The sequence below is a fragment of the Pseudopodoces humilis genome, chromosome 1 (assembly GCF_049639895.1).
Source record: "Pseudopodoces humilis isolate 2021_Gansu_Grassland_sample_001 chromosome 1, ASM4963989v1, whole genome shotgun sequence".
NCBI classification, from domain to species: domain Eukaryota; kingdom Metazoa; phylum Chordata; class Aves; order Passeriformes; family Paridae; genus Pseudopodoces; species Pseudopodoces humilis.
In genome coordinates, this window is record NC_142200.1 from 150,612,136 (window position 1) to 150,630,384 (window position 18,249).

At 41.7% G+C, this 18,249-nt stretch overlaps 1 protein-coding gene across 4 annotated transcripts; it reads right to left on the bottom strand.

Moving 5' to 3' along the window:
• Positions 1-630: 630 nt before the first annotated feature.
• SNAP47 (synaptosome associated protein 47) lies at positions 631-18,239 on the bottom strand. Of its 4 annotated transcripts, none has more exons than XR_015774029.1 (6): positions 18,179-18,239; positions 15,188-15,734; positions 12,259-12,731; positions 6,081-6,196; positions 2,569-2,973; positions 631-2,360 (listed from the first exon to the last, which is right to left on the bottom strand). XR_015774029.1 is itself a non-coding variant. In XM_088063677.1 (5 exons), the coding sequence occupies exons 2-5, from the start codon at positions 15,673-15,675 to the stop codon at positions 2,827-2,829; spliced, it is 1,224 nt and encodes a 407-aa protein (XP_087919803.1). In that variant the 5' UTR covers positions 15,676-15,734; positions 18,179-18,239; the 3' UTR covers positions 631-2,826. The 4 variants fall into 4 exon arrangements, 1 of the variants encoding a protein (XP_087919803.1); XR_015774027.1 differs by having other exon boundaries at positions 631-2,324; positions 2,397-2,973; XR_015774026.1 differs by having other exon boundaries at positions 631-2,147; positions 2,202-2,973.
• Between the last annotated feature and the right edge of the window lie 10 nt (positions 18,240-18,249).

Genomic DNA, 18,249 nt, shown 5'->3' on the forward strand with positions numbered 1-18,249 from the left:
TAAATTTAAATTCAAACTTTAACATTCAAAAATTAAATTTAAATTCAAAAATTAACAGTCAAAAATTAAATTTAAATTCAAAAAATTAACATTCAAAGATTAAATTTAAATTCAAAAATTAAAATTCAAAAATTAAATTTAAATTCAAAAAATTAACATTCAAAAATTAAATTTAAATTCAAAAAGTTTTAAATTTAAGTTACAAAAATAAATTGAAAGCTAATTAAATTTAAATTAAAAAGTGTTTAAATTTAAATAAAAAGGATATAAATTTAAATAAAAAAAGAAAATTAAGTTATTTAAATTAAAAAAGATTGAAATTTAAATTAAAAAAATTAAATTTAAATAAAGAAATTAAATTAAAATATATTTAAATTCAAATAAAAACTAAATTAATATTAAAAGACATTTAAATTTAAATTAAAAATGTAATTTTAAATTAAAATCTAAAAAATTTCAAAATTTAAATTTCAATTAAAAATTAAATTTAAATAAAAAATTAATATTAAAATATATTTACATTTAAATAAAAATAAATTAATATTAAATATCTTTAAATTTAAATAAATAATTTAAAATTAAAATCTAAAAAATTTCCAAATTCTAAATTTCAATTAAAAATTCCACTGGATGGCTGAAACGGGAATTTTTCCTCTGGAATTTCAATCATTTCTGCCCTCAACCAGAACCAAGTGCAAATTTCAGCCTGGAATTGAAAATATTCCCATTTTTTTGGGAATTCTGGAAAAGCCTCAAAATGTTTTCGTCACCACCGAGTGCAAATAAATGAATAAAAAGCAGGATTGGCTCCGAAGGATTTTAGGGAAAGAGCTGGAGAGGGAATTCCTGGCCTGGAAAGCAGCAAAGTGCAAAAGGACGATAATTAATTAGCGGTGAATTAATTAATTTGGAATCAGTCTGGTTTTGTTCCATCCCCTCCTATTTACAGGAGAATCCGCGGGTCCGGCTCCATCCCGATCGGAAATTTGGATCTTTGTAGGCAAAAAAAGCTCCTGAACCTCAGCCAAGGGCCCAACGTGATCCAAGAGCCAAACGATATCCAAGTTCCAACCATCCAAGATCCATCCATGATCCAAACCTCATCCAAGATCCATCCATGATCCAAGATCCAACCTCAGCCAAGAGCCAACAACCCACGGTCCAAACCTCATCCAAGATCCAGCCTCATCCAAGATCCAAACCTCATCCAAGATCCATCCATGATCCAAGATCCAACCTCATCCAAAATCCAAACATCCAAGGTCCAAACCTCATCCAAGATCCAGCCATCCAAAACTGAAACCTCATCTAAGATCCAAATGTGATCCAAGGTCCAACCTCAGCCAAGTTCCAGCCATCCAAGATCCAACCATGATCCAAGTTCCAACCATCCAAGATCCAACCTCATCCAAGATCCAAACCTCATCCAAGATCCAACCTCATCCAAGGTCCAACCATTCAACATACAACTGTCCAAATTCCAACCATCCAAAATTGCAGCCTCATCCAAGATCCAAACGCGATCCAAGATCCAACCATGATCCAAATGTGATCCAAGATCCAACCTCAGCCAAGGTCCAACCACGATCCAAGATCCAGCCATCCAAGATCCAAATGTGATCCAAGATCCAACCATGATCCAAGTTCCAACCATCCAAGATCCAAACTTCATCCAAGATCCAAATGTGATCCAAGATCCAACCATCCAAGATCCAACCATCCAAGATCCAACCATCCAAGATCCAAACCTCATCCAAAATCCAAACCTCATTCAAGAGCGAAACCTCATCCAAGATCCAAATGTGATTTAAGATCCAACTTCATCCAAGATCCAACTATGACCTGAGATCCAACCACCATCCAAAATCCAAACCTCATCCAAAATCCAAACCTCATCCAAAATCCAAACCTCACCCAAGGTCCAACCATTTGACATACAACCATCCAAATTCCAACCATCCAAAATTGAAACCTCATCCAAGATCCAACCATCAACCAAAATCCAAACCTCATTCAAGGTCCAACCTTATCCCAGATCCAACCTCATTCAAGATCCAACCATCCAAGATCCAAACCTCATCCAAGATCCAAACCTCATCCAAGATCCAAACCTCATCCAAGATCCAAACCTCATCCAAGATCCAAACCTCATCCAAGGTCCAAACGATATCCAAGGTCCAAACCTCATCCAAGGTCCAAACCTCATCCAAGGTCCAAACTTCATCCAAGGTCTAAACCTCATCCAGAATCCAACCATCCAAGATCCAAATGTGATCCAAGATCCAACCATCATCCAAAATGCAAACCTCATCCAAGATCCAAACCTCATCCAAGATCCAAACCTCATCCAAGATCCAAACCTCATCCAAGATCCAAACCTCATCCAAGGTCCAAACCTCATCCAAGATCCAAACCTCATCCAAGATCCAAACCTCATCCAAGGTCCAACCTCATCCAAGGTCCAAACTCATCCAAGGTCCAACCATCCAAGATCCAAATGTGATCCAAGATCCAACCATGATCCAAGTTCCAACCATCCAAGATCCAAATCTCATCCAAGATCCAAACCTCATCCAAGGTCCAACCTCATCCAAGGTCCAACGATCCAAGATCCACCCATGATTCAAGTTCCAACCATCCAAGTTCCAAACCTCATCCAAGTCCAGGAGCCGTTTCGATCCTCACCGGAACTCATCCCCAGCAGCGCCACTTTCCAAACCTCATCCCAAACTCCTTCCCAAAGCGTCTCTGGAAAAACAAATCCCGAAAATCCCTGCTCTCCCCCATCCTCCCGCTCTTCCCGGCATCGCCGTTCTGGCCGGGAAGTTACGTCAGCCTCCGGATGCGGCGGTTCTGGCGCTCGATGCCGAGCGTGGCGCGATCCACGGAGCTGCCGATGGAATCCAGGGCCTCGTCCTGCCTTTCCAGCTCCGCCTCCGTCTCCAGGGCCAGGCCCTTGAGCTGCTGCAGGATCTGCGGGAAACACGGAGAGATCCCGGTCAGGGCCGCGGGATAATTCGGGATCGATATCCCGGAATCCCGGGAATTTAAGGATTGTGCCGTTCTGTGGGCAGGGATAACGCCCACGATCTCAGGTGGATCCATGGAGGGAATGGAGGAAGCATTCATGGGATTCCACATCCAGGCAAGAGTGAGGAAATCCTGGGAATTCCTGTTCTGCCAGAATCCCGGGAATTCATTCTCTGTTGAAGGGGGAATCCTGGGAATTTCTGTCCTGTCCAAGAGGGAATCCTGGGAATTTCTGTCCTGTCCAAGAGGGAATCCTGGGAATTCCTGCTCTGTCACAGAGGGAATCCTGGGAATTCCTGTCCTGTCACAGAGGGAATCCTGGGAATTTCTGTCCTGTCCAAGAGGGAATCCTGGGAATTCCTGCTCTGTCACAGAGGGAATCCCGGGAATTCCTGTTCTGTCCAAGAGAGAATCTTGGGAATTCCTGCTCTGTCCAAGAGGGAATCCTGGGAATTCCAGTCCTGTCATGGACGGAATCCTTGGAATTCCTGCTCTGACACACAGGGAATCCTGGGAATTCCTGCTTTGTCACAAGACGGAATCCTGGGAATTCCTGTTCTGTCATAGAGAGAATCCTGGGAATTCCTGTCCTGTCATAGAGAGAATCCTGGGAATTCCTGTCCTGTCATAGAGAGAATCCTGGGAATTCCTGTCCTGTCACAGAGAGAATCCTGGGAATTCCTGTCCTGTCATAGAGAGAATCCTGGGAATTGCTGTCCTGTCATAGAGAGAATCCTGGGAATTGCTGTCCTGTCATAGAGAGAATCCTGGGAATTCCTGTCCTGTCACAGAGGGAATCCTGGGAATTCCTGTCCTGTCACAGAGGGAATCCTGGGAATTCCTGTCCTGTCACAGAGGGAATCCTGGGAATTCCTGCTTTGTCACAAGACGGAATCCTGGGAATTCCTGTCCTGTCACAGAGGGAATCCTGGGAATTCCTGTCCTGTCACAGAGGGAATCCTGGGAATTCCTGTCCTGTCACAGAGGGAATCCTGGGAATTCCTGTCCTGTCATAGAGAGAATCCTGGGAATTCCTGTCCTGTCACAGAGGGAATCCTGGGAATTCCTGTCCTGTCACAGAGGGAATCCTGGGAATTCCTGTCCTGTCACAGAGGGAATCCTGGGAATTCCTGTCCTGTCATAGAGAGAATCCTGGGAATTCCTGTCCTGTCATAGAGAGAATCCTGGGAATTCCTGTCCTGTCATAGAGAGAATCCTGGGAATTCCTGTCCTGTCACAGAGGGAATCCTGGGAATTCCTGTCCTGTCACAGAGGGAATCCTGGGAATTCCTGTCCTGTCACAGAGGGAATCCTGGGAATTCCTGTCCTGTCACAGAGGGAATCCTGGGAATTCCTGTCCTGTCATAGAGAGAATCCTGGGAATTCCTGTCCTGTCACAGAGAGAATCCTGGGAATTGCTGCTCTGGAAGCTCCCAGGGTTATCCAAGCCCCATCCAGCCTGGTCTTGGGCACTTCCAGGGATCCAGGGGCAGCCACAGCTGCTCTGGGAATTCCATCCCAGCCAGGAATTCCTTCCCAATATCCCATCCATACCTCCTCTCTGGCAGATTTTTCCCATTATTTAAAAATAAAAGAAAAGAAAAATAAATGAAATAAAATAAATTTAAAAAGAATAAAATATTGAAACATGAAAATAAAATTTGAAAATAAAAATTAGAACTACAAAAAACAAAATAAAATAAAATAACAAAAGTATAATAAAATAATAAAGTAAAATAAAGTAAAATAAAATAATAAAGCAAAGTAAAATAAAGTAATATAAAGTAAAATAAAGTAAGAAAAAAATTAAAATAAAATAAAACAAAATAAAACAAAATAAAACAAGATAAAATAAAACAAGATAAAATAAAATAAAATAAAATAAAATAAAATAAAATAAAATAAAATAAAATAAAATAAAATAAAATAAAATAAAATAAAATAAAATAAAATAAAATAAAATGCACAGGGAAGGGACTCAATAAAAAATTCAGGAAAAAGAAAATATCAGAGGTTAAAAAACCTCAAATGAGGAATTTTCCTTTCAATTTCTGTGGGAGAAATTCCTTAAAAAGCCATTGATGGAAAAATATCCCACTGGATCCTTGGAATATTCATTTTTTCCCATCAAAATCTGTGGGAAAATCCATTCATTCCTTGGATTCCACCTGGATTTCCTAACCAAAATCTCTCCAGATTCTGGAATATTTGATGGATTTTTCTGGAATAAAACACCAGAGAGGGAAAATCCCAAAAAAAGTTGGAAAATGCTAAAATTTATTATTTTCCAATTTTTTTTTCAATTTTTTTTCCAATTGGGATTTTCCATAGGTCACATTCCAAGGAGTGGACTAGATAGGATAATATCTATATGATTAATGTATATTTTAATTGATTTAATTAATAGTATCACATTAAATTTTATTAATATTTAATATCTAATATAAAATTGTACATAATATAAAATAACATCTAATATAAAATAATAGAGAACAAATCACAAAACATAATACATAACTGTGTCTATAATTTATAAAACTGTATTTAATTAATATAATTAATACGATTTCCAATTAAATTAAATATATGATTAAGTAGCTATGGTATACAGCATATATTAATAACAATGTAACACTATAATTAATTTTATAATACAGTTAATTATTAATGAAGCTATATATATTATTATTAATAATACATATCATTGTATCTATCAATAATATAATACTACAATACTATAATAATTAATTACATTATTATTATTTAATAATAATAATAATAATAATAATAACAATAGTAATAGTAATAGTAATAGTAATAATAATAATAATAATAATAATAATTGCACCAATAAATGATCCGGGAATTTTTATCCCAGGCTTGAGGAATATTTTGAATATTCACACAGAAATGGATTTCCAGGAATATTTGAAGGAACAATTCCTAATTAATTAAATCCATGGAATCGATTCCATTAAAAATTCATTAATTCTCAAATTAATTAAATCAATTCAACAATTCCTATCCGGAAATTCCATCCCAATTTTTACCTCTCGGATCTCCTTCACCTCTTCCTGGGAAACCTTTGTCAGCTGCTGCTGCTCCTGCCCTTCGGAGCTTCCCGCCGGAATTCCGGGATTCGCCGCCGCTCCCGGGAATCCGCCGCCTGCCAGAGAAATTCCAAGCTCAGCTTTTCCCTGCTTGGATGTGAAGGAAAAATTCCTGCCCGTGAAGGGGAGGCCTTGAGAATTCCCAGAGAAACTCCAGGATCCCTGGGAATGTCGGAGCAGCCTGGGAGGATGGAATTCCTCCCAGGAATCCGTACGGATCAAACTGGAATTCCGGGATCCAGGCCGTTGAGTTGTGCTTTGGGAATTTGGGATGGCTCCCAATCCAGTTTTTTCCATTCAAATCAGTTTTTCCGGGAATATTCAAGGCGTGTTCCTGATAATTTTTCACCTGGAGGTGCCCAAGTTGCCGGGATTTATTGTCGGAAGGAGCCTTTGGAAAACGGGATCGTTTGGAATGTGGGGATTCCATCGGAGCGGAGAAACAGCAGCACATTCCCGATCCATAGCACGGGATTATCCCAGGATTTGGCTTGGGATGGATCCCTGCTATCCCAGGCTTTCCTTGGACACTTCCAGGGAATTCTCTGGGAATTCCAGCCCAGAATTCCTTCCCAATATCCCGGCTACCCCAACCGCTCTTCCCCGCCCCAGAAACACCAAACCCTAAATCCCTCTCCAGAATCCCAACAAATTCCAAATCCTTGGAATTATCCAACGATGCGATCACCCCCGGATTCAGCTCCCATCCAAGCCAAAACCACGGAAGTTCTTCCTTGTTATCCTTGTTTTCCAAAGGGGGAAAAAGCTGTTTATTGGGAATTCACATCCCGCTTTCCCTCTGGAAAAGCGGGAATGATGGAATTCCCTACGGAAACCGACGGGCAGCTGTTGATTATTCCATGGAAATCGATCCAGCCGCCATTCCCGCCCCACTCCTCCCACCGAGGCCGGGAATAATTCCCAGAAAAAGGAAAAAAAATGCGGGAATGCCAAAAGAGCAGAGAAAGGATGAGGAAGGAGAGCTGGAATTCCCAGCAAATTTTTAGGGATGGAAGTGGCCGAAAGTCAGGAATATTTGGGTTCAAAGAGAAAAAGGCGCCGCATTTTTCCGGGAATTCCCGGAAAATCAGAACCCTCAAGGAATTTGGTCCCAGGGATAAGCGGGAAAAATTCTTCCTCTCAAGGGATAAATTCTGGGAAAAGCAGGATTGGAATGATCCCACTGCTGATGGAATTCAGGATTTGAATCCAGGTTTTTTTTACTTTTTCGGGATAAAATCGGATCCAAGCTGCTCCAAAACAGCTCTCGATGATGAAAATTCCAACATTTTTCCCAAAAAAAATCAGCTGGAAAAAAGCTCAAAGCAGCTACAAATCATTCCAGATTATCCCTGAATTCCTCTTCCACACGGAATGAAGCCTGAGTTGATTTTTTTGGAATTTAATTCCATAAATTTCTGGATAAACTGAGTTGAGGATTGGTAGAAACAAAGGATCCAGGCGGGATCGTGGCAGTTTTGAGGGAAAATCCATAATTTTCCCTGAAATTTCCATCCTAAAAATCCCTGGATCGATTCCGTATTGGAAAACAAAGAGAGGGGCACAGAAAAATCGGAATTTTTTCCCCTCCTGATTTGAAAAGAATGGGAAAAAATCAGGAAAAAAAATCTGTTTTCCATGGAAAAATCCCCAAGGATCTCACGCAGTCCGTGAGCGCCATCTTGTGACAAATCCAAGGAAAACGCCAAAAAAAACCTGGAAAAATCAGGATTTCAGTCAGTTCCCCTCTGCTTCCCACATTTTTCTAAATTAAACAGGGAAGGAGAGCAAAATCCAGCTGGAAAATAGAGGGAAAAACCGCTGGAAAAAGGCTGGAGATCCAATTATTTTCTGGAATTCCATCGGGAATTGAGAAGTTTTTGGGATAACGGGAAAGCAGGAGGGGATTTTTTCCTTGGAGTTGCGTTGGAAAATTCCAGGAAAATTCCTCAGCAGCAGGAGATTCCCTGCCTTAAATTGCTGGATATATTAATTATTTATAAATTAATCAATTTATAAAATAATAAAAATAACAAAATTACATTAATTTAAATAATACTTAACTGTTAACAATATTAATTATATTAAGAATAATAAAATTTTATTAAACTATAAATTAAAATTAATTTATACTTAAAAGTTATACAAAATACAGTTATTTTAAGTATAAATATTAGTATAACGACATATTATAATTATTTATAATTAAAACATTAATATTAATAACTATTATTAATAGCTGTTAATAGTATATCAATTATAATCCACTATATTATTTACATATTGATATGGATTTACATCAATAGTTTATATATTAATGAATATTTAATTTTAATTTTAAATATTTAGTAATTTACATATAATTATATAATTATGCTTAGCAATAAAATTATACTGAATTGCATTTTAATTATCTTTTAATTAATATTGTTTTATTTTATTTTTTATTTTATTATATAAAATGAAATAAAATAACATTTTATTTATTTTCTTATAATTTTATTTTAATTATGTTTTAATATAATTTCATATTAAATATGATCTAATATAAAATTATATTAATTATATATTAATTATGTATTTTATATTTAATACTTAATTATACTTTAAATATAATCTTAATTCCTTTTCATTATAATTTTAATTACTTGATTTTAATTAGAATTTCAATTAACATATTTTAGCATTATTATTAATTTAATAATTTAATTTAAATTTAATTTAATTCTAAATCTTTATTCTATAAATAATTTCCTCATCAATTTATTCCGGTTTTTCCAGCCGTTTTTGGCACTGTGGGATATAGAAAATTGGATATGGGATATTGATTATTAAATATGGGATATTGAATATGAAATATTAAATATTGGATATAGGAAATGAGAAATGGGATATTGATTATTAACTATTGGATATTGGATACTGGACATGGGATATGGGATATTAATTATTGGATATGGGATATTAAATATTGGATAACAGATACTGGATATTGGTTACTGAATATTGGATATTGGGATGTGGGATATTGATCATTAAATATGGGATATTAAATACTGGATATAGGAAATGAGAAATGGGATATTGGATATGGGATATTGATTATCGGAAATTAGTCATTGGATATGGGATATGGGATATTAATTATTGGATATGGGATATTAAATATTGGATATTAGAAACTGGATATTGATTATTGCATATTGGATATGGGACAGTGGATATTGGATATGGGATACTGGATGTGGGATACTGGATATGGGATATGGGATATTAATTATTGGATTTGTGATATTAAATATTAGATATTAGATACTGGAAATTGGTTGCTGAATATTGGATATTGGGATGTGGGATATTGATTATTAAATATGGGATATTAAATACAGGATATTAAATACTGGATATAGGAAATGAGAAATGGGATATTGGATATGGGATATTGATTATCGGATATTAGACACTGGATATGGGATACTGGACATGGGATATAAAATATTAATTATTGGATATGGGATATTGGATATAGGATATTGATTATTAAATACGGGATATGGAATATTGAATACAAGACATTACATACTGGATATAGGAAACGAGAAATGAGATATGGGATATTGATTATTAACTATTGGATATGGGACACTGGATATTGGATATGGGATACTGGATATTGGATAAGGGATATTAAATATTGGATATGGGAAATTGGATGTGGGACATGGGATATCAGCTACTGGGTATGGGATATCGGATATTGATTATTAACTGTTGGATATGGGATATTGGATTTGGGATATTAAATATTGGATATTAGATACTGGATATTGGTTACTGAATATTGGATATTGGGATGTGGGATATTGATTATTAAATATGGGATATTAAATATTGGATATTAAATACTGGATATAGGAAATGAGAAATGGAATACTGGATATGGGATATTGATTAACTATCGGATATTGGACAATGGACATGGGATATAAATTATTGGATGTGGAATATTAAATATTGGATATTAGATACTGGATATTGGTTACTGAATATTGAATATGGAATATTGGATATGGGATATTAATTATTAAATATGGGATATGGGATATTGAATACAAGATATTAAATACTGGATATAGGAAATGAGAAATGGGATATTGGATATGGGATATTGACTATTAAGTATTGGATATGGGACATTGGATATGGGATATTGGATATGGGATGTGGGATACAGGATATTGGATATGGGATATTAAATATTGGATATGGGAAATTGGATGTGGAATATGGGATATGGGATATAGAAAACTGGATATGGGATATTGATTATTAAATACTGGATGTGGGATACAGGATATTGGATATGGGATATTAAATATTGGATATTACATACTGGATATTGGTTACTGAATATTGGATATTGATTACTAAATATGATACACTGGATATGGGGTATTAAATATTGGATGTGGGAAATGAGAAATGGGATATTGGATATGGGATATGGGAAATTGGATGTGGGATATGGGATATTAACTACTGGGTATGGGATATCAGATATTGATTATTAACTGTTGGATATGGGATACTGGATATGGGATATGAGAGACCAGATATCAGATACTGGACATGGGATGTGGGATGTTAATTATTGGATATGGGATATTAAATATTGGATATTAGATACTGGATATTGATTACTGAATATTGGATATTGGGATGTGGGATATTGATCATTAAACATAGGCTTTTAAATACAGGATATTAAATATTGGATATAGAAAATGAGAAATGGGATATTGGACATAGGATATTGATTATTAACTATTGGATATGGGACATTGGATATGGGAAATTGGATGTGGGATATGAGATACTAACTACTGGGTATGGGATATCGGATATTGATTATTAACTGTTGGATATGGGATACTGGATATGGGATATTGGATACGGGACGTGGGATAGTAATTATTGGATATGGGATATTAAATATTGGATATGAGATACTGGATACTGGTTACTGAATATTGAATATGGAATATTGGATATGGGATATTAATTATTAAATATGGGATATGGGATATTGAATACAGGATACTAAATACTGGATATAGGAAATGAGAAATGGGATATTGGATATGGGATATAGGGGGTGGGATATTGATTATTAACTGTTGGATATGGGACACTGGATATTGGATATGGGATATTTAATATTGCATATCAGATACTGGATATTGAATATGGGATCTTGGATATGGGATATTGAAAACTGGATATGGGATGTGGGATATGGAATATTGATTATTAACTATTGGGTATGGGATATGGGACACTGGATATGGGTATGGGATATGGGATATTAAATATGGGATATGGGATCCTGATTATTAAATATCAGATATGGGATGTGGGATATTAAATATGGGATATAAGATATGGGATATTAAATACTGAATATGGTATGTGGGATATTAAATATGGAATACGGGATATTGATTATTAAATATTGGATATGGGATATTGGATACAGGATACTGAATATCGAATACTGGATGTGGGAGATGGGATGTGGGATATGGGATATTAAATATGGGATATGAGATATGGGATATTAAATACTGCATATGGTACGTAGGATATTAAATATGGCATATGGGATATTGATTATTAAACATCGGATATGGGATGTGAGATATTAAATATGGGATATTGATTATTAAGTATCGGATATGAGATGTGGGATATTAAATATGGGAGATGGGATGTGGGATATTAAATACAGGATATGAGATATTGATTATTAACTGTTGGGTATGGGATATGGGATATCAGATATGGGATATTATATATGGGATATGGGATATTAATTATTAAATATTGTATATGGGATGGGGTATATTAAATATTGGATACTGGACATGAGACCCAGGATATTGAATATCAGATATTCCCTTCCAGCTGGGAATTAACTCCAGGAAAAGCAGCAGCACCAAAGGCTCCAAAGCCACCCAGAGTTCATTCCCTGGATTTTTCCTCACCAGGAATTCCCTGCAATATTCCTCGGCAAACACCCGGAAACCTTCGGAGCCGGGAATTCCCCGCCAGCACCCACCTGCCCGCCAGAAATCCGCCTGGGGAGATTTCCCGGCTCCGGCAAATCCCAGCGCATCCTCCAAGAACTGGATTTTCCTGCTGAACTGCATCTCCAGGATGGGAATGGCCTCCGGCATGCGCGCCGCCAGGAGGCGGCAGGAAATGTCGGGTTTCCCGATGAATCTCTGCCGGACGCTGATCTCGTACGGAGTGTGCACGCGGATTTCATCCACATCCCGCGATTGGAAGCGCTGCACGAGTTGGGAATTGCAATCCCTGATTTCCAAGCCGGATGAAAGCACGGTGAGTTTTCCAGGTTTGGCGTTGGAATCTGGCCCGTGGGTGATGATGACGGGAATTCTCAGCAGGATTCCTTCCTGGATTTTGGGATCGGGAGGAGCAGGGTTTTCCTTCGGTTTCGCTTCCAAAGGGTTTTTCCAGAGTTTGATGCTGAAGGGCCACCAGGAAGGAGATTCCAGCTCCGTCAACAGCCTGGAAAGAGGGAAAGGTGAGTTTCTCCCAATTCCCTGGATCGGGAGAGGGAAAATATCCAAGGAAATCCCCACAGACGCGGAAATCCCTTAATCCCAAATCCAGCCTGTTATTCCCTCCTCAAAGCCATCCACGCTTTCCCAGGATCCAGGCGGTTCAAAGCCCGCCCTCTCCTCATCATCCATCGGAAAAATTCCCAAAATCCCGGCTGGGAGAGATGGAGCTGGAAGTGGATTTTTCCAGGCCCATATTCCCACTCCTTCCCATCCAAGGTTTTTTCCTGCTCCTTTTCCTTCACCCCCTCAGCCTGATGCCGCTTTTTCTTTTGCTAGACACCCAAATTCCCAGAAAAAACACAGAAAATTCCAGGTTGAGGCTCCAAAATCCAGCAGAAACTTCCCAGGAATGTCCAGCCTGCAGCTCCCTAAGGAAAACATTCCCAGAAAACAAGGCAGGGGCTGGAATTGTTCAGATTCCACTCCTGCTCCAAGGAGAAGGGAAATATTCCCAATTTTTTCAAGGGAAAACCGACAGTGATCATCCCTAAAATCCCGATTTCATTCCCTTTTCATTCCCTGCTTTAAGTCCATTAAAACTTTGGAATACTCCCAGGAATTCCCTGCTCTGTAAATTCCATAAAAACTGGGAAGAGCCGCTGGAATTTCTGCCGGAGCTCTGAGCTGGGGAATGTTCGGCCGCCCATAAATCCATGGAATTCTGAGTCCTTTCCCATTCCTTCCCTCTCCTCACGCTCCAGAGGCCACGTTCCCCTCGCTCCCACTGGAATTTTATCCGGAGGCTTCAAAGATCAGGAAACGCTCGGCAAAAATGTTCCCGAGGAGCCCCGGCTGTTCCCATTCCCACCCATTCCAGCTTTTCCCCAGGGGTTGGAATATCGGGATATCCCAATCCTGCCATGAGCTCACCCAAAAATTCCCAATTCCAGCCTCTTTCCTGTTCAATCCCAAAGGGTTTTTAAAGGTTTGGGGATATTCCTAGGAAATTGAGGCGAAGGTTTTCCAGGGAAGCTGTGGGGAAAAGGGTGGGAAAAGGTGGGAAAGGAAAGGGCGGGAAAGGAAAAAGGTGGGAAGAGAAAAAAGGGTGGGAAAGGAAAAGGGTGGAGAGGAAAAAGGGAGGAAGAAAAAGGATGGGAAAGGAAAAAAGGTGGGAAAGGAAAAAAAGGCAGGAAAGAAAAAGAGCGGGAAAGGGTGAGAAGGAAAAAAGGGCAGGAAAGCAAAGGGGCAGGAAAGAAAAAGGGTGGGAAAGGAAAAAGGGCAGGAAGGAAAAAGGCGGGAAGGAAAAAGGCGGGAAGGAAAAAGGCGGGAAGGAAAAAGGCGGGAAGGAAAAAGGGCGGGAAATGAAAAAGGCGGGAAAGGAAAAAGGGCGGGAAGGAAAAAGGCGGGAAGGAAAAAGGGCAGGAAGGAAAAAGGCGGGAAGGAAAAAGGCGGGAAGGAAAAAGGCGGGAAAGGAAAAAGGGCGGGAAGGAAAAAGGGCAGGAAGGAAAAAGGCGGGAAGGAAAAAGGCGGGAAGGAAAAAGGCGGGAAAGGAAAAAGGGCGGGAAGGAAAAAGGGCGGGAAGGAAAAAGGGCGGGAAGGAAAAAGGGCGGGAAGGAAAAAGGGCGGGAAAGAAAAAGGCGGGAAGGAAAAAGGGTGGGAAGGAAAAAGAGTGGGAAAAGGCAGGAAAGGAAAAAGGTGGGAAAGGAAAAAGGCGGGAAGGAAAAAGGGCGGGAAGGAAAAAGGACGGGAACTAAAAAAGGCAGGAAAGGAAAAAGGGCGGGAAAGGAAAAAGGCGGGAAGGAAAAAGGGCGGGAAGGAAAAAGGGCAGGAAGGAAAAAGAAAAGACGGGAAGGAAAAAGGGCAGGAAGGAAAAAGAAAAGGCGGGAAGGAAAAAGGCGGGAAGCAGCAAGCGGCGCCAGGAATTTCCCAGGAATGGCAGCAGGGATGGGCTCAGCTCCAGTTATCCCAAGTTTTATTCCCACGGAGCCGGGCACTGCGGGAAGAGGAGATGGCGGCGCTCCCAAATTCCCACAGCTGAATTCCCAACATTTCCAGCCCGTGGGCACAGAAGGCCTGGATTGGGAGGGATCCTAAGGATTATCCCATTCCATGGCAGGGAATTCCCAGCCTGGCCTTGGGCACTGCCAGGGATCCAGAGGCATCCCCAGCTGCTCTGGGAATTCCAGCCCTCATGTCCCAGCCAGGAATTCCTTCCCAAAATCCCATCCAACCAGCGGGAAGCCATTCCCTGGATCCTGTCCCTTATCCCAAATCCCTCTCCAGGCCTTGGAAGGGCTTCTGAGCTCTCCCTGGAGCTTTTCCATGAACATTCCCAACTCCCTCAGCCTTTCCTCCCGGAGCTGCTCTATCCCTCCGATGAAAAACCCAAAAATCCACAATTTTCACTTCCCAAAGACCTCCCCAAGAAATTCCAGCTCCGGGAACGTTCCCATTCCGTACCTGTCGGCCACATCCATGTCCCCCTCGATTTTGTGGAGTCCCCTCATGATGGAATCGAACTGTTCCCCTTGGGAATGCAGCACCTGGGCCGTGTCCTGCAGGCGTTTCTGGGATCCCTCCAACATTCCCGTTAATTCCTTCCCTTTGCCGTATTCCAACGCCGCTCCCGCCCCGGCCTCGGACAGCAGCTGCTCCCTCCAGAAATGCTCCAGGATATTGAAAACCACATTCCTGTTGGGATGCAGGGAACTGAACCAGTGCTTGCTGCTCTTCTCCAGGATCGTCAAGGAGCTGAAGACGAAATGGGAAAATTCCTTCTTGATTTCGCTGATCCCGGAAAGTCGGAAATCCACCAGGAGCTCCCCGCTTTTGTCAGCCGTGAATCGGATGGAAACGGGAGTCAGGGAGAGCTTCCCGGGAATCCATTGTTTGCCGCTGTCCAGGTAATAGGAGCAAGGCCAGGAATGGATCCGGATGTCCTCGCTCATCCGCTCGCTCTTCCCGGTTTCCTCGTCCCGGGAAACGCTCTCGGATCCAGCGGGAGCAACTGGAATCCGTGGGAAAAGGAAAAATGGGAATTCTTAATGAACGGGTTTTTTTGGGATAGCTAAAAAAATTGGGAGCTGTTTCTAATCGTGGGGATGCTTCCTATGGAAAACCCCATCAATGTGGTCAGCCGGTAATTCCATGAATATCCTGGAATATTCGCAGCTCGTCTCGGATTGTCACAGAGCAGCAGAGATGGAGGAAAATCCCAAAATTCAAGATTTCCTCTGGAAAAGCCCAGTGACATCACTGGCTGTGCGTTTTCCTGATAATTCCATGAATATCCTGGAATATTCCCATTCCCAGCTCATCCTTGGCTTCCCAGAGATTGGTGGGTGCTGAGGAAAATCCAGGAAATCCCAAAATTCCAGCTCGTTCCTCGTTCTAAATCCCTGCTCCCTCCCCTTCCCCTCTGGCAGCTCAGCTTCCAGGCACGTATTCCAGGAATTCTCCAGGAATTCCTAATATTCCTCAGGAATGGTCAGTATTCCCCAGGAATTCCCAATATTCCCTGGGAATTCCCAATATTCCTCAGGAATTCCCAATATTCTCCAGGAAATCCCAATATTCCCCAGGAATTCCCAGTATTCTCTGGGAATTCCCAATATTCCTCAGGAATTCCCGGTATTCTCCAGGAAATCCCAGTATTCCAGTATGAGGAAATCCCAGGAATTCCTGTCCTGCCAGAGGTATGGAGAGAATCCCGAGAATTCCTGTTCTGTCCAAGGGGAATCCTGGGAATTCCTATTCTGCTACAGAGGAAATCCTGGGAATTCCTGTTCTGCCAGAGGTGCTGCGAAAATCCTGGGAATCCCAGACAAAATCCTGGGAATCTCTGTTCCACCAAAGGTACTGAGGGAATCCCGGGAATCCCTGACAAAAATCCCAGGAATCCCTGACAAAATCCCAGGAATTCCTGTTTTGCCAAAGAGGAAATACCAGGAATCCTTGACAGAATCCTGGGAATCTCCATGGAAATCCTGGGAATGCCTGAGGAAATCCTGGGAATTCCTGCTCTGTACTATCCCAGGCTGCTCCAAGCCCCATCCAGCCTGGCCTTGGACATTCCAGGGATCCAGGGGCTTCTCTGGGAATTCCATCCCAGCCAGGAATTCCCGATTTTCCATCCAAGCAGTGAGACCCATTCCCTGTGTCCCGTCCCTCCATCCCTTATCCCAAATCCCTCTCCCTTCAGGCACTCGAAGGATCTTTCCCTAATCCCAGAAAATTCCTCATTTTTCCCAATCCCACTTGGCAAAGCCACAGGACAAACCCCAAACCCCTCTCTGGCTCCTTTGCTCCAGAACTTTCCTCTCTTCCCACGGAATTCCAGAATTGTTGAGCGTGGAAAAGCTCTCCGAGGCCATCGGATCCACCCCGTCCCCAATCCCAGAACCACCTCCAGGAATTCCTTGGACACTTCCAGGGATGGGGATTCCAAACCTCCCTGGGCAGCTCCTTCCAGGAAGGAATTTTCCCAAAATCCAACCTCAATTTTCCTCTCCTCCTGTCCCCGTTCCCTGGGAGCAGATCCTGAATTCCCCTCCTGTCAGGGACGTCCCTCTTTTCTCTGGGATCAACATTCCCAACTCCCTCAAGAGTCCCCATTCCCACAAATTCACCGTTATCCATCAATTTCTTGGATTATCCCGATCCCCTCCCAGCTCATCCCTTCCCTATCCCTAAATTCCAAATCCCAATATCCAAATCCTGGCTCGGCTTCCGAGGCCTCTTCCAGCCTTCCCTCGCTCCCAGCCCAGGATGGAATTCCTGAAGATTCCCAATCCCCATTCCCAGCTCCCAGTTCTCCCAGTCCCCATTCCCAGTTCTCCCAATCCCCATTCCCAGCTCCCAGTTCTCCCAGTCCCCATTCCCAGTTTTCCCAATCCCCATTCCCAGTTCCCAGTTCTCCCAATTTCCATTCCCAGCTCCCAGTTCTCCCACTCCCCATTCCCAGTTTTCCCAATCCCCATTCCCAGTTCCCAGTTCTCCCAATTTCCATTCCCAGCTCCCAGTTCTCCCACTCCCCATTCCCAGTTTTCCCAATCTCCATTCCCGGCCCGGAGCCGATGGCGGTGCCCGGTCCGGCGCCTCCCCAGCCCCGGGTTCGAGTCCCGGCCCCGACACCAAACCCAGCCCGGCCCCGCCAGACCCCGGTTCGAGACCGCCCTGATCCCGGTCATGGATCGGAGCCCCCCAAACCCCAACCCGTGACCCCTCAGCCCCATTTGGAGCCCCCTCAGCCCCATCCGAGCCCCACCGGTCCCGACACCAAACCCAGCCCGGGCCCACCGGCCCCGGTTCGAGACCCTCCCGGTCCCGGTCATGGATCGGAGCCCCCCATTCCCGGCACGGAGCCCAAATTTGTGACCCCTCAACCCCATTTCCAAGCCCGAGTTCCACCCCCAGCCCCTCCCGCCCCATTTGGAGCCCGCTCAGCCTCACCCGAGCCCCGTCCGAGCTCCGCCGGTCCCTCGCGCACCTCCCTCAGTGCGGCACCAAGCCCGCTCCGCGCC